Source organism: Eulemur rufifrons, chromosome 29 (assembly GCF_041146395.1).
Source record: "Eulemur rufifrons isolate Redbay chromosome 29, OSU_ERuf_1, whole genome shotgun sequence".
In the NCBI taxonomy this organism is placed as follows: domain Eukaryota; kingdom Metazoa; phylum Chordata; class Mammalia; order Primates; family Lemuridae; genus Eulemur; species Eulemur rufifrons.
This window is the reverse complement of record NC_091011.1, coordinates 23,648,599-23,669,573: the sequence shown is the minus strand read 5'-3', so window position 1 is coordinate 23,669,573 and position 20,975 is coordinate 23,648,599. Positions and strand designations below refer to the sequence as shown.

Genomic DNA, 20,975 nt, shown 5'->3' with positions numbered 1-20,975 from the left:
CTTAGTCTCTTCTCTGAATCCTTAGGTTGAGCTAAAAGCTTCTCCTCTTATACATAGCCCTATTTTTAGCCTTGTTCTATACTGAAATTATCTTAAGAGGAGGAACTCCATAGTGGTTACCTTTATACCTCTAGTATTTGATACAATGCTGTGTCATAGGTTGCTATTTATTAATGTTTAATGAGCATAACTGAAATTACAAAGAAAGCTAATCACCAAGAGTTTGGCTATGATAATTTGAACCTTCAAAAGACCATCTTCCTTTTCCTTAGAAATTTGGGTACCCTTATTTGAATAAATAAGAAGGACTAGTTGGGATCAATGACTCCCTTTTGAGAGGACCTAATATTGTTTCTGTGTATGTTATGGTCATATTTACCACTTTCATATGTGATAAAATCCTAAATATGTTCTGTTGGAAGTCTAACATGTAAACTTTCATTTCTTTGCTTCTTTTGAAGATGAAACATCCTATCATACCAATTCATAATTCATTGGAAAGGTATAGTAACCTTTATGTTTTTTTCTTCTTTCTAAAAATAAAGAAGATACTGTTATTCTTCGCTTTTTAAAAAACTATATTTTGATCATATGGTGGTTTTCCTCATGATTTAAGATGATACCAGAAGTAAATAATACCTGATTTTCCTGTTTTGGGTGTGCCTGAAGCAACACAGACCTTTCATTCAGCACTAATAGAGAAGATGTTTGCATTTTCCCTAGGATGTAGAATCTTACACATCACATCTAGTAACTTTTAATCTCTCCAGAGGGTACTGAAGGTTGGAACTTCTCTTGTACAGGAGCTGGATACTGATTTAAGTGTGCTTTTATCCAGAAAGGGCAGTATTGCTATTTTGTTTAAAAATAAAAATCTTAGGTAGCTTTACAGGTTGAAAAAAACCTTAATATCAAAATTTAAACTATTTCTATTTCTCTAAATGCTTCATCAATTTTAAAAAAAAAAGTACACATTTACATAGTCAATGGGGTCTTTATTGAGTTATTTCTTATAGGCATTCCCATATATTGAAATGGTCCATGTATTTGTCCTTTCAAATTATTATTTATTATAGTTTGTCTCCTTATATAGTTATTGTTTGCTTCTTTGTCATAAAAATTATTCCTTATTTGGTTGTTTCCAATTTTCTTCTGTTCAAAATATTCCTACTAGGAACTTCTTTGTAAATATTTTCTCTTTTGAAGCATTGCCTCTATATACCCCTATATTTCAAATTACCAGCTTGAAATATGGCATTTTCTTTAACAAAATAGCAAATACTTTTCCTGGAGTCACCATGTAGCTTGGACCCTTCCCTCTTATTTTTATTAGAAGAAAATATTTTTGTTCTAACTTGGCTAGGTATAATCACCTATAATAAGATACTGTGATTGTCCCTTTAACAAATAGAATCAGTTGTTCCACCAGCATGTTAATTAGCTTTTTCTGTTACCCTGAAGTGCTAACAGGATGTGTTGCAGTCCTCCTGGGTTTTTTTTCTTTTTCTTTCAGACATACTTTATAGGGAGTACTCTCCCCTAAGTATAGCATGTGGCTTCTAGACAGTTAACTGCTGGGCAAACACATATGGCCAGTGTCTATAGAGAGAGAAAAGATATCCCAGGGAGAAGTTGAGGAAAGTCCAGAAAGTGTTAATGTGGCATCTGGAGAAGCTGATAGAAAACCAAAGAGCTGTCAATGACTATTTCCTGATGCTGGTGGGGAGCAGGAAGATTTGGACAGCTGAAGGTGCTAGAAGAGCCATTAATGGCTCATTTATTTCTAAACTGCAACCTTGAGGCTGGCCTGCTCCCATCATAAGCAGATACCTGCCTTGGAGGCAGCGGCTGAGAGGTTTGGCATGGTTTAACAATTCTATTTTTTAATTGATATTAAAAGGAGTTGGTGATTGTGAACCCTTCCCCTATCCCTCAGAATAATATCTGCTTGGGCAGTCTATTTGTGACCATATAACTGGACTTTCTGGCTTTTTTTACTTTTAAAAAAATTGCAGGCAAATGGATTTGAACAATTGTGAAAATGGATCTTTAAGTATGGAAATAAATGATTATGAAGAAATCCTAATGAAAAACAAGAGCTCCTTATATTTGAAATCTGCAGAGATAGACTGTAGCATATCAAGTGAAGAAAACACAGATGATAACATAACAGGTAAAAACAAAAGTAAAGTCTGAAGCAAACCATTGAACAATAGGAAATTGGGGGATTTGTCTTATATTCATGATTGTGACGCTTGCTGGGCATGAACCCCAAGACAGTGTACCTAGGCATCTCCTAAGGAGGATATTGGTTCAATAAGATAGGTCAGGTGACTGAACAAGATCCTCTCATCTCATCTAACCTGGTATTGAGAAGGCAGAATGAAGAGGAAGTTTGCTGCTCACTGTCCTTGGCTGTGATATTCATGGGCTGCAGTGGGCAGTAGCTATCTGCTGACTTTTTAGAGGGTATGAGGACGTCACTGACTGGCCTTCCATAGTGTATCTCAAAGTCTTTTGAACACAGAATATGATGTCGACCAAACAGTGTATAAATTGAGTTCTTCATTCTCCCAGTTTCTGGTGGACCTGAGGATGTCAGAATTCAACAACTCCCATCAGATTTTCACCCAGCCTTCTCTGTGTTCATCAAGCCAAAGTCCCATATTTCAGATCATACATCTGTAGTTGGAATTTGCTAATTCCATTGGTGCTAATCACTTAGACTCCCTTCAGCTCTGTCAAAGATAATCATATTAGAGTTTTTAATTATAAGTGCTTAATAATAAGTAATTTTAAAATAAAATTTTAAAAAAATGTTCTTCCTCATCTGCCCTGAAATAAGAGACCCTGTTTTTCCAGATGAGTTGAGGGGAAAGACTCCCTTCAGCTCTGTCAAAGACAATCATATTAGAGTTTTTAATTATAAGTGCTTAGTAATAAGTAATTTTAAAATAAAATTTTAAAAAAATGTTCTTCCTCATCTGCCCTGAAATAAGAGACCCTGTTTTTCCAGATGAGTTGAGGGGAAAAGAAGATGCTTTTACTTGGCTGTGAATCTGAGACAAACAATCCACACATCAATGAAGTCTTATCTCTTGAGTAAATTATAAAGACAGGAGAATTTCTCCAACTCCTGACCTCAAGCAATCCTCCCACCTCGGCCCCCCAGAGTGCTAAAATTACAGGCATGAGCCACCGCACCCACCCGAGACAGGAGAATTTCTGTCAACGCAATACTCTCATTTTTTTGCCTCAATAGTTTTACTTCTAGGAATTTGTCTTTAAGGAACAGTCAAATTTAAGGACAAAGATCTATGGACAGGGATATTCTTTACAGCATTATAGTTGATTCTTATTATTTGCAGTAGCTATGTTTTGAGTCACCACAAACAGTGAATTAGCAAATACTGAACTATTGCCCAGGGGAAATACAAGGTTACGTTCCTGCAAGCCTCTGGTCACAATATTTTTGTCCACCTATCAATACATAACCTTGTTTTATGGGTTTCTGTTTAAAGACACCTTATTTAATGTCAGTATATTTTGTTGATTCATTGAACTTATAGCCAACACCACTATAACTCACACCTGAATGACGTTCACCTAACACCCTTATTAATATTTTTGGCCATTGGCCTCCTTCATCACAGTCTTCTTGTGCTTAGGAATGCTAGATAGCACTACACTTGGGGGACCTTTTAAACAGTATAATCACCAAGAAATACATAACACGCCAAAAATGTGGCACTAGGTAAGGACATTTGTTTGTAGTGTGAGAGCTGAAACAAGAAGGTAGAGCATCACCTTGTTCCACTTCAGCTAGGAATGTGTGTCAGGTTACAAGTTTTTCGTCACTCTTCACATGTTCACAAATGACTGCCAGAGTGTCACAAGAATTGATTTGGGGGTTACAAATAAATTTTAAGAAGTAGACAAGTATACATATCCATACAGAATATGCTAATAATGAGGATCAACTGTATAATAGTAAAGTTTTGGAAACCACCTAAATGCCCTCCACATGGGCATGATGCAGTATTACATGGTAATTAAAATCATGTTTTTGAAGAGTATTGAATTGTAATGAAAATATTCATTTTCAATAAAACTGGTTCAATAAAAAATAAGCAGGATACGAATCTACATATAGTTTAAACCCGATTTTGTATGTATGTGTTTATGGATATATGTACATGTGTACAGTATTTAACCAATTTTAATCTCTGTATTCTTGTCTGTGTTTTAAAAATTTTCAACAATGAATATGTATTAATTTTTATAATAAATATATAATAGGTTAGTAATAGATATCTTCTGCTTTGCAGTCCAAAGTGAAATAGTGAAGGAAGTTGGAGAGAAAAACCTGGGAAATCATGACAACAACTTGGGACAGCCTGGATCAGACTCCTCAAGTTGCTCCCCAGAATCCCACTGGGAAGAAGGCAAAGAAGTTATCCCAACTTTCTTTAGTACCATGAACACCAGGTATTCCAGGCCTTCTCAAATCACTGGCAGTTGAATACCAGCTTGCCTTCTGGAAAATCAGTTGTGGTATTCCTTTCAGGTGATGGTGTATTCTAAGAGAATAGAGAATAAATTCTATACCAAGTGCCTGTTTTACTGTTTACCTTGTGTGAGTAGTGGATGAGGAGGAATTGAACAAAGTTTACCTTGCTTGGGTGGATTATCTTTGGAAAATGGTAACCATATTATGATAGAAAAACAACCACTGGGGCATATCTGTGCAATCAAGTCAAATGATTTGCCCTACAGGAGAGCAGTTGTTTCCATGACTACTTCTGAACTGCAGAGTGCTGATGTTGTATTTTCAATCTTTCTTCCTCCATATCACCAAATTGTTTAGCTTTAATGACATTGAACTTCTAGAAGACAGTGGCATTCCCACAGAAGCATTCTTGGCATCATGTTATGCTGTGGTTCCAGTATTAGGTAAGATTGTGGCAGTTGCCTTATATGCACGAGTCTCTAAAATCTCTCGCTGTAGTTATTTTGCAGGAGAAATATCCTGAATTATTGTACAGTGAGATCTTCTTAGCTACCTATTTGTATCACCAGCCACATATGGTTAAACCATATGATTCTAAGCATTATTGTGTATTTCCATTTCATTTCTAATTATTATTATTGACCTCAGAGTAGTGTAATGAAAAAAGGGGATTCTGTTATCTAGAAACCACACATAAAAGCAGAAGAGAAAGTATTAATAGTTGAGGAACACACCTTCAAGTCTATTGGTACTATGAAAAAAATATTTTACGAGCTAAACATTTTTCAAAGATTTACAAAAAATATTATATATATAAATTTATTTAGGACAAATTTATATAGTCAGTATTACCAGAAGTTGCTAAAATGTGGAAATTTACTGTATGACCCATTTAACTATGCATCTTTTTTTTTAAATTGAGGTATAACTTGCATAGGAGTTAAGTGTTAACAATTCAATAAGTTTTGACAAATGCACCTACCTTTGTAATCCCCATCCCTAATCAAGACATAGTATGTTTTCATCATCCTAGAACATTTCTTGTGCCAGTTGGTTCTCATCCTGCCACTCAGTTTGAGACAACTGTTATGTTGATTTTTGTCATAATAGATTAATTTTGCCTATTCTAAAACTTAAAATAAGTGGAATTGTATCATATACTCTTTGTGCACCTGGCTTTTCTCACACAGTGTGTTTTTGAGATTCATCCTTGTTGCAGTTATGAGTAGTTCATTCCTTTTTATCGGTGAGTAGTAGTTCATTAAATGAATATACCACAATTTGTTTATTTGTTCTATTGATGGATATTTGGGTAGTTTCTAGTTTGGGGCTATTATAAATGAAGTTACTCTGAACATTTTCATATCTGTGGACATATATTTTCATATCTCTTGAATAAATACTTAGGACTGGAATTACTGGTTCATAGTTTATAATAAACTGCCAGACAGTTTACAGAGTGGTTGCACAATTGTGTACTTCCTAGTATGAGTATTCTAGTTGCTTCACATCTTTACTAGCATTTGTTGATGTCAGTATTTTTGTTTTTGGCTATTCCTGTGAGTGTTCAGTGGTATTTCATTGTGACTTTAATTTGCATTTCCCTGATGACTAGTGATGTTGAGCACTTTCCCATATAAATATTGACCATTGCTATATTTTGCATTGTGAAGTGTCTGTTAAAGTCTTTATCCCATTTATAAAAGTTGATTTTCTTTTTTACTCTTGAGTTGTGAGAGTTCTTTATGTATTCTGAATAAAATTTTATTGTAGACATACACATTGTGAATATTTTCCCCAGTCTGTGACTTCCCTCTTTCTTTTCTTACTGATGTCTTTTGAAAAGCAGAAATTTCTAATTTTGATGAGTTAAATTTATTCTTCTATAGTTAGTGCTTTGAGTGCCTAAAATATCTTTACTTACCCCAAAGGTCATGAAGATATTCTCCTATGTTTTCTTCTAGACCCTTCTAATTTTTACGTGTATGCCTGTGATCCATTTGGAATTATTTTTGTATGTGGTATGAGGTAGGGGGTTGAGGTTGTTGTTTTTGTTGTTTTTGTTTTTTGCCTTATGATGTCTGGTTGCTCAAGAACCATTTGCCAAAAAACCATTCTTTTCCCTTTTACATTGCTTTGACAGCTTTGTTGAAAATCACTTGGCCTTACAATGTGTGTTAGGGACAGATGTAGGTGGGCAGAGTTAACCACAGGAAAAGGTGGGGCAAAAATGAGGAGGCAAGTGAGCATTTAGAAGCTAATCCACAACAGCAGGAACTTGTGATTAGGGACTTTTTCCCAGCCATGAGCATGCACAGAAACTAGGAGCTCATATCCAAAAGTAACCTTTTCCCTGTTAACATACACAACATTGTAAAAAATCACACTCACCAGTGCCATGACAGTTTATAATTGTCTTGGCAACCCCTGGAAGTTATGTTCTTTTGCTTTCTATTTCTGTGCTGAAAAGCCTTCAATAAAAGCTGCTTGTGTAAGTTGCTTGTCTATTATCACTCCATCACACTGGCCTGGCTTGTGATTCTTCCAAGCCAGGAGCCAAAGAACAGGGACAGCATCCCTCAAAAACTGAACGCTGACATGTGGATCTATTTCTGGACTCTCTCTTATGTTCCAGTGATCTGTTTTTTGTTGTGCCAGCACTACAGTTTCTGAATTACTATAAGGCTTGAAATCAGATAACGTAGGTCTTCCAGTGTTGTTCTTTTTCAAGATTGTTTTGGAAATTCCACGTCCATGTAAATTTTAGCTTTTTAATTTCTATTCAAAAAGCCTTTTGGATTTTGGTTAAGATAATATTGTATCTGTCAACCAGTTAGGAGAAAATTGACATCTTAAACAACATGGAGTCTTCCAATCCATGAGGATGTGCTATCTCTCCTTAAGTTGCCTTTATTTTTTCTCAACAATGTTTTATATACTTTTTAGTGTGGAGATCTTAATTAGAATTTTGTGGGTTTTAAAGCTATTGTAAAAAGTGTTTTGTTTCATTTTCTAATTATTCATTATTAGTCTGTAAATACAATTGATGCTGAGAGTTGTTTTTGTAATCATGAATGAGTTAACTTTATAAAATGCTTTTTCTGTGTTTATTGAAATCATTGTGTTTCTTCTGTAATATCTTAATATAGTGAATACTTTATTTGGGTGGATTTAATTCACTATTTTGCTATTTATTTCTACCATCTTACTAATTTTCTATTTTTCTTACCTGTTCTTTGTTCCTTTTTTACTCTTTTCTTGACTTTTAGCCAATTAGTTATTTTTTAGGGTTCTCTGTATTTCCTCTTTTAGCTTTTTAGCTACCTATCTTTGTTCCTGGCTTTCTTTTAGATCAGTCAAGTATTTTTGATAAGAATTCCACTATCTTTTCTCTTTTGGCTTTTTAGCTATACCTCTTTGTTTTATTTTTTAGTTACTGCTCTTGCCCAACAGAATTATTCGAACTGCATATGTGATTTCAAGTTTTCCAATAGGCACGTTAAAATTAATTTTTTAATATATTTTATTTAACTTAGTATATCTAAAATATCATCTTAACATGTAAATCAGTATAAAGAATCATTAATGAGGTATTTTGTATTCCCTTTTTGGTACTAAGTCTTCAAAATTTGGTCTATATTTTACACTTGCAGTACATTTCAGTTTGGACTAGCCACATTGTAAGTGCTAAATAGCCACATACCTGGTGGCTACTATATTGGACAATTCAACCATAAGGATTACAATATATATTCTAAATTTAGAAGATTATTTTCATCTTACTTGCCACTTAGGACCTCATTATAGTTACTCACCTCCAAGTAGTGTAATAGAGCAAGGTGATAACAGTATCCTAGGAAGCTTTTGGACCTTATGCTTAGAAATGCTTTGGAAGCAAACATTAAAGTTGTTAGGGAAATGATCTGCTGAATTTATTGTTGATATAAAAATATTTTCCACTTGAAAAAATTGCTTTTTTAAAATGTTTTGATCCTTTCCTTTCTTCTAGACAAACTTGGCCCTACGGTATTTGCTCCTGTTAAGATGGATCTCGTTGGAAATATTAAGGTGAGTATGCTGGCTTGTCTCTGTGGAAACTTTTAAATAAAGGAAAACATTTTCAATATTTTTGTATTTGACAAGAATAAATTAAAAAGTGAATGGTGTATCACAGCTCTTGAAGAGAGCAAATATCTTTCTTCTTACATTCTGAAAGCTCAGTAAGGGAATTGCTAAGCCTTTATTATTAACATATGCTAGTGGCAAGCTTTTGGGAGAATGAAATATTGATTTTGAAAATGAAACCACGATTTCCTTTTCATGCCCAGAGCATGGATCAGTAGAGTTTCACTCTTATGTCAACACTGATTTTGTGCTTTTTAAGAAGTTTTAACAATGAAAAGTTACATTTTTCCAAAAGGTATATTGGATGGTGAAAATAGCTATCAATGGTCTGGGACTCTAAAGGCCCAACTCTTAGTTGCGGCTGTGGGACCATCAGCAACTCACCTAATCTCTCTGAGCTTGTCTCCTCCCAGTAAAATGAGTGAGTTGTGCATATTACTTTCAACTTTGGGTCCCTTTTTAAATGTACATTGAATTACCTTCTTGAGCTTATAGTACTCAATAAAAATCTGTCTCCTTTGTCATTGGATGCTACTCTGTAAGGAAGCAGTGGAAAGAATTCTTATAGATATATAGATATATCTTTATTGTGAATTTGGACAGAATAGTTGCATGATAACCTCATTTGAACAAATGATTGTTGATTTTATACTTAGAATGAAAAGTGTCTGCCAAAGACAGCTATGAGAGAGGTTCTGAGGCAGAAAAAAATACTTCAAGAACAAAACTTTAAAACCCTGGGACTATTTAATATTAGCAGAAGCCTCAGAATTTTCACACAAAAAACCACATTACCTTGAAAACAAAGAAGCAAGTTATGTTGATTTCTTAGAGGCCTGCTTGCCAAACTTGTCTCAATACTATACTGATTTACTTGGTAACTTTATCATTTTAAAAATTTCAGTAGATTTAGGAATACAAGTTTTTTTTTTAAATGAATGCATTACATAATTCATTCTGAAGTCGGCTTTCAGTGTATCTGTCACCAGAATAGTGTACTTTGTACTCAATAGGTAGATTTTTATCCCTCATCCGCCTCCTATCCTCCCACCTTCTTAGTTTTCAATGTCTATTACACCAGTTTATAGCCATATATACCCCTTGTTTAGCTCCCACTTACAAGTGAGAACGTGTGGTATTTGTTTTTCTGTTCCTGAGATACTTAGTATAATGGTCTCCAGTTCCATCCAAGTTGCTGCAAAAGACATTGTTTCATTCCTTTTTATAACTTTGTAGTACTCCATGGTATATATATGCCACATTTTCTTTATCCACTCGTCTGTTGCTGGACACTTAGGCTGATTTCATATCTTTGCTATTGTGAATTGTGTTACAATAAACATTTGAGTGCAGGTGTTTTTTTTTTTTTTATCAAATGGCTTCTTTTCCTTCGGGTATATATACCCAGTAGGGGGATTACTGGATTGAATGGTAGGTCTACTTTTAGTTCTTTGAGGAATCTCCATACTATTTTCCTTAGAGATTATACTAGTTTATATTCCCACCAACAATGTATAAGCATTCCCTTTGGCAGCATCCGTGCCAACACTTATTGTTTTTTGACTTTTTAATAGTGGCCATTCTGATGGCCATTATTCTGAGGAGTAAGGTAATATCTCATTGTGGTTTTACTTTGCATTTCCCTGATGATTAATGATATTGACAGTTTTTTCATATGTTTGATGGCCATTTGTCTATCTTTTCAAAAAAATCTGTTCATGTCTTTTGCTCACTTTTTGATGGCGTTATTTGGTTTTCTTCTTACTGATTTGTTTCAGTTCTTTGTAGGTTCTGGATATTAGCCATTTGTCAAATGTATAGTTTGGGAATATTTTTCCCATTCAGTAGGTTTTCTATTTACTCTGTTGATTATTTCCTTTGCTATGCAGAAACTTTTCATTTAATTAAGTACCATTTATTTATTTTTGTTGTTGCTATATTTGTTTTGGGGGTCTTAGTCATAAATTCTTTGCCTAAGCCAATGTCCAGAAAAGTTTTTCCTATGTTTTCTTCTAGAATTTTTATGGTTTCAGGTCTTACATTTAAGGCTTTATTACATCTTGAGTTACTTTTTGTATATGGTGAGAGATAGGAATCCAGTTTCTTCTACGTGTGGCTATCCAGTTTTCCCAGCACCATTTATTGAATATGGTGTCCTTTATCCAGTGTATGTCTTTGTCTACTTTGTTGAAAATCAGTTGATTGTAGCTACATGACTTTATTTCTGGATTCTCTATTCTGTTCCATTGGTCTATATGTCTACCTTTATATCAGTACCATGCTGTTTTGGTTACCATACCCTTGCAGTATAATTTGAAGTCAGGTAATGTGATGCCTCCAGATTTGTACTTTTTGCTTAGCATTGCTTTGGCTATAGAGGCTCTTTTTTAGTTCCATATGAAGTTTAGGATTATTTTTTCTAGATCTATATGACATTGGTATTTTAATGGGAAATATGTTGAATCTATAAATCACATTGGGCGATATAGACATTTTAACACTGTTGATTCTTTCAATCCATGAGCATGGGATGTTTTTCCATTTGTTTGTGTCATCTATGATTTCTTTCATCAGTGTTTTGTAGTTGTCTTTGTAGAGATTTTTTACCTCCTTGGTTAAGTATATTCCAAGATATCTTATTTCTTTGCAGCTATTGTAGATGGTATTGAGTTCTTGATGTGACTCTGTTTGACTGTTACTAGTATATAAAAATGCTACTGATTTGTGTATATTAATTTTGTAACCTGATACTTTACTGAATTTATTTATCAATTCTAGGAATCTTTTGGTGGAGTCTTTATGGTTTCCTAGATGTAAGATCATATCAGTGGCAAATAGGGATAGTTTGACCTCCTCTTTCCCAGTTTGGATATCTTTTATTTCTTTCTGTTTCCTGATTGCTCTGCCTGGCACTTCCAGTTGAATAGAAGTGGTGAAAGTGGGCATCCTTGTGTTATTCTGGTTCTTAGGGGGAATGCTTTCAACTTTTCCCCATTCAGTATGATGTTGGCTGTGGGTTTGTCATATATAGCATTTATTATTTTGAAGTGTGTTCGTTCTGTGCCTAGTTGGTTGAGAGTTTTTGTCATGAAATGGTGCTGAATCTTATTGAATGCTTTTTCTGCATCTATTTAGGTGATCGTATGGTTTTTGTTTTTAATTCTGTTTATGTGGTGTATCACATTTATTGATTTGTGTATGTTGAACCATCCTTGCATCCTTAGAATGAAATCCACTTGATCATGGAGAATTATCTTTTTGATGTGCTGTTGGATTCAGTTTGCTAGTATTTTGTTGAAGATTTTGCATCTGTGTTCATGAGGGATATTGGTCTATAGTTTTCTTTTTTTCTTGCATCCTGTCCTGGCTTTGGTATGAGGATGATACTGGCTTCATAGAATGAGTTAGGCAGGATTCCCTCCTTCTCAATGTATGAAACAGTCTCAGTAGGATAGGTACCAGTTGTTTGTAGGTCTGATAGAATATGTGAATCCTTCTGGCCCTGGGCTTTTTTTCTTGGGAGATTTTTTATTACTGTTTCAATTTTGCTACTCATTTCAATCTGTTCAGGATTTCTATTTCTTCCCAATTCAAACTTGGGAGGTTGTGCGTTTCCAAAAATTTACCCATTTTCTCTAGATTTTCTAGTTTGTGTGTGTAGAGGTTTTTATAGTAGTTATAGATGATATTTTGTATTTCTGTGGTATCAGTTGTAGTGTTTCGTTTTTCATTTCTGATTGAGCTTATTTGAGTCCTTTCTCTTCTATTTCTAGTTAGTATTCTATTGATTTTGTTTATCTTTTCAAAGAACTAACTTCTTGTTGATCCTTTTTATTTTTTGTTTGTTTGTTTCCATTTTCTTTAGTTCTGCTCTATCTTTATTATTTATTTTCTTCTAGCTTTGGGTTTGCTTTGTTTTTCTTTTTCTAGTTCCTTGAGGTGTGACATTAAGCTGTTAATTTGTGATCTTTCTGTCTTTTTGATGTAGGGATTTAAGGCTATAAACTCTCTTAGCACTGCTTTTGTTGTATCCCAGAGATTTTGGAAGCTTGTGTCATCTTTGTCATTCGATTTGAAAAATCTTCTGATTTCCATCTTGATTGACCCCAGGATCATTCAGCAGCAGATTGTTTAGTTTCAGTGTATTTGTATAGTTTGGGCAGTTCCTCTTGGAATTGATTTCTAGTTTTATTCTACTGTGGTCTGAGAAGATACATGGGATGGTTTTGATTTTTCTGAATTTACTGAGACTGGTTTTGTGGCCTAACATATCTCTCTTGGAAAATGTTCCATGTGCTGATGAGAAGAATGTATATTCTGCAGTTTGTGAGTAGAATGTTAAGTGTCTGTAAGTGTCTGTTAAGTCCATTTGTTCTAGAATACCATTTAAGTCCAGTGTTTCTTTGTTGGTTTTCTTTCTCAATGATCTGTCCAGTTCTGTCAGTAGAATGTTGAAGTCCCTGGCTATTATGATGTTGCTGTTTATTTCCTTGCTTAGATCTAGTAGGCTTTGTTTTATGAACCTGGGAGCTCCTGGGTTAGGTGCACATATATTTGGGATCATTATATCTTCTTGTTGAATTGTTCCCTTAAGTTATTTTTAATATAATGATTGTCTTTCTTTTGCCATTGTTGATTTAAAGTCTATTTTATCTGATACGAGAATAGCTACTCCTGCTTGCTTTTGGTTTCCATTTGTGTGGAATATTTTCTCCACCCCTTTATTTTGAGTCTATGAGAATATTTTGGAATTAAATGGGTTTCTTGGAGACAGCATATATTTGGGTTGTGTTTTTTATCATCTTCAGCCAATCTATATCTTTTAAGTGGAGCACTATGATTGTTTACGTTCAGTGGTAGTACTGACATGAGAGATACTTTCTGTTTATCATGTTTATCGTCACCTAGTTGATTTGTTTTCTCCCTTGTGTTTCTGTTTTATAAGAGCTGTGAGTTTTAACTTTCAGGTGTTATTTCACTGGTGGATATTGATTGTTCTGTCCACCTATGGAGCACTTTTAATCATATCTTGTAGGGCAGGTCCAGTGGTGACAAATTCCCTTAGTGTTTGCTTGTCTGGGAAAGACTTTATTTCTCCTTCATTTATGAAACTTAGTTTTGCAGGATAAAAAATTCTTGGCCGGCAGTTATTCTGTTTAAGAAAAGTAAAAATGGGACCCCAGTCCCTTCTGGCTTATAAGGTTTCTGCTGAGAAGTCTGCTGTTAGTCTGTTGAGTTTTCCTTTGTGAATTAGTTAATGCTTTCATCTCACAGCTCGTAGGATTTTCTCCTTCACTTTGATTTTCGCCGGACTGATGACTGTGTTCCTTGGTGATGTCCTATTTGCCATAAATCTCCCAGTTTTTTATTGAGCTTCTTGTATCTGGATGTCTAAATCTCTAGCAATACCGGGGACATTTTCCTCAATTATTCCCTCAAATAGGTGTTTTTCATGCTTTTTGGTTTGTCGTCTTCTCCTTCAGAGATACCTATGATTCTTATATTTGTTCACTTTGTATAGTCCCATATTTCTAGGAGACTTTGTTCATTCTTCACGATTCTTTTTTCTCTATATTTGACTGGGTTAATTCAAAAGCATTGTCTCCAAGTTTTGAAATTCTGCTTGGTCTAGTCTGTTTTTAAAACTTTCTACTATATTTTGACATTCCCTAAATGACTCATTTCCAGAAGTTCTGTTATATTTTTCCTTATGCTATAGTGAATTTTTCATTCATGTCCTAAATTGTTATTATTTTTTTTTTTTGTTTCTTTGTGTTGGTTTTCAACCTTCTCATCAATCCCATTGATCTTACTTACCATCCATATTCTGAATTCCATATCTGACACTTCAACCATTTCCTTTTGGTTGGAGTCCATTGCTAGAGAGCTATTATGATCCTTTGAGGTTGTCAAATAGCCTGTTTTTTTCATGTTGCCAGAATTCTCATGCTGGTTCCTTCTCATCTGAAACCTCTTCTCTCAGCACAAGATAGATAGCTTTGCAGTGCAACCATTCTTCTCTGCTTAGTGAAGAGAAGGAGAGGTCCCTGGAAGGCCTGCTTCAGTCTTACTCTGGAAGATTGACCAGGCAGGAGAAGGGTGGCTACACTGTGAACCTTTAATACTGCTACTCTCCTGCATCTTCCTGTTCTGGGGTTGTCATGGGCAGTCAGCATGCATGGCGTGAGCACTCACCCCACCCAGATCCACAGCTGTAGCAGGGGTCGGCATGCAGCAGCAAGCATTTGCCCTGCCCAGGTTCATCAGTGGTGACAGTACCCAGGTGGCAGCAGCAGCTGCTGCTACATGACTCAGACTGCAGTGATAGGTGCCCAGGCTGTGGGCCCACTCTCTGTCCATTTCCTGCAGCAGCTGTGGCTGGATGGGGCTGCCTAGGCTGTAGCACCAGGCACTGAGTCTTCGGGCACCTACTCTGCCCAGGTCCCCTGGTAGTGGTAGGGGTGTGTGACATCCACCCACAAGGCTCACAAGAGTATCCAGCCTCCCTGCTCCCTTACCAGCCTGGGAGGGGATATAGGGAGGTGGCAGCAATGGATCTGCCCCCCAGGTAGCAGCAGCGTTCTGGGGCTGGGACCTAAAAATGGTGCCAACTGCAGTGCCTAGGGTTCATAAGCAGTGGGACCCTATTGTGCCTTCTCTCCAGAGCAATACCATTGCACAGTCTCCAATCTGCTCCCTGTGTCAGTTCAGTGGCCTGCTTCAGTGGAGTGGCCCTCCCACAGCACCAAGTGCAATGTCTACAGGGGAAGTGTGGCACCAAAGGGTTCTCTCCTCTGTCCCTTCCCCTTCATCCAGGCTCTTTCCCTGAGTACCTCCAATCCTGCTGAGTGGGTCACCCCACTTCCCTCTCCTTCACTTTGGGTGCCTCCTATCACCTCTCTATTGATTCCCAGTATGCTTTCTCAGATGATCCATGTGAAGGTGAATATCTACTTGTAATTTTGATCCTCTCCATGAGAGCTGTGTGTGCAGGCTGCTTCTAGTCCGCCATCTTGGGCCCCCTCCAACTTTAGTATTTTTAACTTAGGTTGTTTCCTTTCTTTTTCTCCAGAAAGTAAATCAGAAGTATATAACCAACAAGGAAGAGTTTACCACCCTCCAGAAGATAGTGCTGCACGAAGTAGAGGCAGATGTGGCCCAGGTTAGGAACTCAGCTACTGAAGCCCTCTTATGGCTGAAGAGGTAAGGGGTGGGGCAGCAGTTAAAATCTAGCTTAATTGAAATGTTGCCACCAAGAAAATTGTTATGTAAAAGAGACTAATTCCTAATGAAGGATCTAACTGAATTGTTTAGCCTCTTCTTGAGGGCCTGATGAATAGAACACCAATTTTTTTTTTTTTTGGCCTCCCTCTTTATGATGATAAATATTGTTAATACTGATAGAATATATAAGATAGGAATCTTAAAGGGACAGTACAGTGAACTGGTTTTTCTTTAAATTAGTGGCTCTCCATCTTCAGTGTTATCAGAATCACTTGGAGGGCTTGTTAAAAACAAGAGTTTCTGATTGAAGAAGTCTAGGGCATAGCACCAGAGTTTGCATTTCTAGCAAATTCCCAGGAATGTGCTGGATCCACTGGTCTTGGAACCCCAATTTGAAAACCACTGCTTTGGGTATATCAGATGGGGCTGGAGAAGGGTCCAGAGCAAGCTAAAAGGAAGTGACAGGGAAGAAGCTGAGGATGGACTGCCACGTAATTCAGCCTGTTTACTGCTGAGCCCAAAGTATTACTGAAATTGAAGCTGGTGTTTGCCATTTGTTTGTACCCATTCAACATAAATAAGCTTTGGAAATAATATTTCTTCGTTTTTTTGTTTGTTTGTTTGTTTGTTTTAGAGGTCTCAAATTTTTGAAGGGATTCTTGACAGAAGTGAAAAATGGGGAAAAGGATATCCAGACAGCCCTGAGTAAGTGTTCTTTACATCTTAATTGATCAGTTGAATAGGATTTGGAATGGAGACCTCTGGAGAGGGAGATAAGGTATAAGGAAAATTTTTGCTTTTCAGGATTTGATTTGTTTTCTTATTTTATTATTACCCATTGTTTGCTTCCTATATGCTTTGTTTAAAAAGGACCCATGAGACGGTGACCTAGTAATCTAGATTTTACTTATTAAAAAATAGTATGTTTTAAAGAAGCACTGAATTAATAGAAAGCCAACCCTTAATAGGAAGATCTAATATTATCAAGGGGTTGATTTTCCTAAATTAATCTTCAAATATGGTATAATCCTTGAAAATGAGTATTCAAAGAGAAGCTAACTTTGGAGACCATTAAAGAGGGTGGGAGGGGATCCTGGGGATTTATTCCAGAATGAGAATAAGGGTTGTCATCATCCTGGACTCCTCAAATGCTCTACATGTCCCGTTTTGTAGTGCTAGACTGAGACTGAGATAAAGGCACTGGTCAAAGGAGATCATCCTATATCTCCAGCCTTAATGCAGTGACTGCAATATTGTAGGTGCTTAATAAACATTAGACAGGTGGGTGGGTGGGTAGATATATGGACTGATGCATCCGTCAGACCATTTTGGAAAATGTTAAGATTTAGAAGCATCCACACAGTGCTTCATGGAGTGGCTGAACTCTCCTTTGGCTTACAGGAAGTTTTTCTAGCATGGGGGGTGGAGGGGGCCAGAAATGAATTCCATAGTATTTTGAAGCCCTGTATTAAACTATTATAATGTAGAGATGCACACAGTCAAGCTCTAACTGGCTGTGATTGTAAACAGTGAAATGTATTAACTAGATGCCCCTGGTAGGGAGGGGGAGCCAGTGTTCTGTGTAGCATTTTTCAGTGTCCTGAGTGGGTCCTGCCTCCCTCTGTCAGACTTCGCCTAGGCCATGAGTCCTCAGGGATTCTTCCCCTACATGAGTCCCCCTGTCCACCCTGTCTGGAAATTACTGACATGCCATAAAACAGTAAGAGCTGACATTTCTGTAGCACTTTGTGAAGAATTTAGACAACTTAATCCTTGCATCAATCCATTTTACACATTAGGGAACTGAAATTCTGAGAGATTAAAATACTGGCTTAAGACCACACAATGTCTGAAGCAGGGTCATTTTGGAGCCTGTCTCTCAAAGGTTCTCATTTCTCCCACAAAGGGTCTTCTCTACCATCCCTGAGCCACCCGCACTTTTTTTTCCCCCCCTCAAGAGACAGGGTCTCACTCTCTGTCACCCAGGCGGGAATGTAGTAGCATGATCATAGCTCATTGCAACCTGAAACTCCTGGGCTCAAGCCATCCTCCCACCTCAGCTTCCTGAGTGGGTAGGACTACAGGTGCATGCCAACACGCCTGGCTAATTTTTTTGTTATTTTGTAGAGATGGGGTCTCACTATGTTGCCCAAGCTGGTCTCAAACTCCTGGCTTCAAATGATCCTCCTGCCTTGGCCTCCCAAAGTGCTGGGGATTATAGGCGTGAGCCACTGCACCTGGCCTCCACGTGGAATTTTTGAATTCCCCATACATCCCTGAATTGCCAGATAGTCTCAGTTATATTCTCCCCCATGTGTCCTGATTACAAGTACTAACAGTGTATTCACCATGTCTATCTATTCATGCCCCCTAACCAGTATCTGTCAAGCTCTATGGCTTATGGAGTGATCAGGGTCATGGGCTCTGGAGTCGTTCTCTGGGTTCCACTAACCATCTGTTAGTGTTCTTTCCTTAGGCAAGTTACTTAGCCTTTGTGTGCCTCAGTTTCCTCATCTGTAGAATGGGAATGGTGATACTGTTTCACTAATAACGTTGTTGTGAAGATTGAGTAGGTTCATTCATGTGAAAAAAATTAGAAAAAGCATTTGGTACATAATAAGTGCTTAACAGAGGTTAGCGTCTATTGCTATTTATATTTTTATCATCATCATCGTGAAATATGAAGTTGATAACTTTCCAGAAAATGGGGCTTATTTATTTCAAATCAGAAATGGAAAGTTTACAAAGCTCAGATGGCAAGCAGAAACTTCTGTCCAGACTAACTTCTTAGTGTGGAAATTTCACACCGAAAGAAAGTCTTCTCCGCGTCTTGGAAATGCAGACAATCGATTCAGCACTGTGTGCCTGGTGGAGTCCACATGTCACATGCTGCTGTTGCTTTGTTAGGGGCTGTCTGTGAGAGGGGAGAAGGTCAATGCTAATCCCATTTAGTCCACTGCAGGAGCTAGAACAGAACCCAGCTACTTACAGGACATTAGCAAGTTTTGACCCCAGGAGGTGGAGAGGAAATTAAGCATATACCATTTCTGCCTTGTCCCCACCCCAATTCTGCCCCCTTTTCTCCGCTAGCTGGTACCTCTTACTTGATTTGAAGACTGGGCCCAGGAGATGTTGACTTTGTAAAGAGAAGACTTTGAAGGGCAAATGCTGCTTCCTGACTGAAATAATCACAGCCAATCTCAGCTTTTCCTTCCCTTTCTTCCCCTTCAGCACTGTTTTCAACGGAAAGGAAAGGGGGGCTGTAAATGTGACATTTTCTTCCTGATGTTCAGGCTTATTTCAAAGGTGGTTTTTATGATTTAAATCATGTCTTCGATTGTAGTAATCCCTGGTTCCCTGCTGCTGCTCAGTGTGAGGAGATAAAGTTCCCCTAACCAACCCAACCTCCCTCTAGACACAGACACAACAAGCTCTGTGCAAACACACACAGTTTTATGAGAAATGTTCATGTAATTGTTGTTCAGAACCCCTAGGCTCCTTGATGCGTATTTCTTCTGAGATAATGGCTTCTTTTTTCTCATTTTGAAGTCACAGCCTTTATAAGTGAACTGATACTTGTCTGAAATGAGGGAGGGTGGATATGTAGGTGAAAGAGAGGATATGTGTAATTTATAGGCCATGTATAGGCAAATTAGCTTACTTTTTTAATTCTAAAGTTGAATTTGAGTTATTGTAATAACAGCTACCATTTATAGAGCACCGATTTTTACTATTATGCTAAATTCTTGATATACATTTGAATAAATCTTCCAAATTCTCCCTTTTTACAGGGAGTAAACTGAGGTTTAGAGAGGATAAATACCTTCCCTAGGGTCTCAGAATCCAGATCAATTTTTCTCAAATGGGTCTAATGATAGCATCTTTATCACCTGGAAACTTATTAGAAATGTCCAGACTTGGCTGAATCAGAAACTTCAGAGGTGGGGCCTGGTATTCTATTTTTTAACAAATCATTCAGTTGATTTTAATCCATGCTAAAGTTTGAGACTACTCATCTAGACCTAGGCCATGGAAGCTCACCTTTCACTTGGCTATACTTCATTACTTTGGGATTTTGACTGTATCTGAAGGATCGTTAATATGCAAGAATAAAAGTGCTGAAATTAGTCACAGCATCAGTCAATTTTGCCTCCTTTTCATCATAATTAGAAAGCTTTCCAGAAAACGCTGCTTAAGAAAGATTTTGAGATAAATGTTCAAAAAACTTGTGTAGTCTTAGTGGCTTTGGAGATGAGACATGATTTTTAAAGTCCTAAATGACACAATGGAAGCTTTGACATCTATTACCTTTCTGGAAAATGTATGTGTAGTCATTGTATTGCTGCAGTTCTGTGACCTGGAACAGTTCTTAGCATCTGGAAAGAGGCGTTAGGCTTTATACTGCCCCCTTTCACACTTGAACCATCACTTGACTTCCCCATATTGATGATCTGAGTGTAACATTTTGGGTGGTTTCATGCCAAGAACTGCTCTGTACCCTTAGTGTCCTGTGCCACTCTAGAGATCATTTTAAAGGAGTTGGATTCACAAAGCAGGTATGTTTAATGGTTTGCCATAGAGCTGGGCTCTCCATTTGCAGATGCCACATCAAAAAGAGATTTTGGAAAGCGTCCTTGTGAGTGGAAGGAAGAAAAGTTACTCTGGCATTTCATGGACCATTGTACTAAATGTTACATGTTCTGCACTGTTCATTCAGCTGGGTAGTATATTTTCACATCTCTCACCTCAGAATGATTCCACAAATGTCAAGTAAAAATTAACCCAACCAAAATCCTATTCTGGCACAGAATAGGAAAAATTTTAAAAGGTTGATCAGTCATGTATTTAATATGAAAGACTTTCACAGACAACGAGAGCTAAGTGAGAGAAATAAAGTCAGAACTCATAATCAGATATTTAGCATAAAATCATAACTTGACTAATTGTTCCCAAAAAATATCATGGAACGTGAATGAAGTCATACCCTCACCAGAACCACTCACAGCATATGCCTGTACCGGCAGGACTGGCTTACGACACAAGTCTTATTCTTGACAGTGGCTGCCTAAAGTGAACAGAGGACATCTGGGTGCCTGTTTCAGCTCTGTCTAATGGT

The 20,975-nt window shown here is 37.0% G+C and overlaps 1 protein-coding gene across 2 annotated transcripts in view; it reads left to right on the top strand.

The window, feature by feature from the left end:
- The window catches only part of PLEKHA8 (pleckstrin homology domain containing A8), a 62,637-nt gene that overhangs the window by 21,327 nt on the left and 20,335 nt on the right, over positions 1-20,975 (top strand). For both annotated transcript variants that reach the window (XM_069461521.1, XM_069461522.1), the window contains exons 6-12: positions 462-502; positions 2,016-2,173; positions 4,329-4,488; positions 4,868-4,953; positions 8,520-8,578; positions 15,708-15,838; positions 16,494-16,564. In XM_069461521.1, the coding sequence (XP_069317622.1) occupies positions 462-502; positions 2,016-2,173; positions 4,329-4,488; positions 4,868-4,953; positions 8,520-8,578; positions 15,708-15,838; positions 16,494-16,564 (706 nt within the window). The remainder of the gene's footprint in view (positions 1-461; positions 503-2,015; positions 2,174-4,328; positions 4,489-4,867; positions 4,954-8,519; positions 8,579-15,707; positions 15,839-16,493; positions 16,565-20,975) is intronic.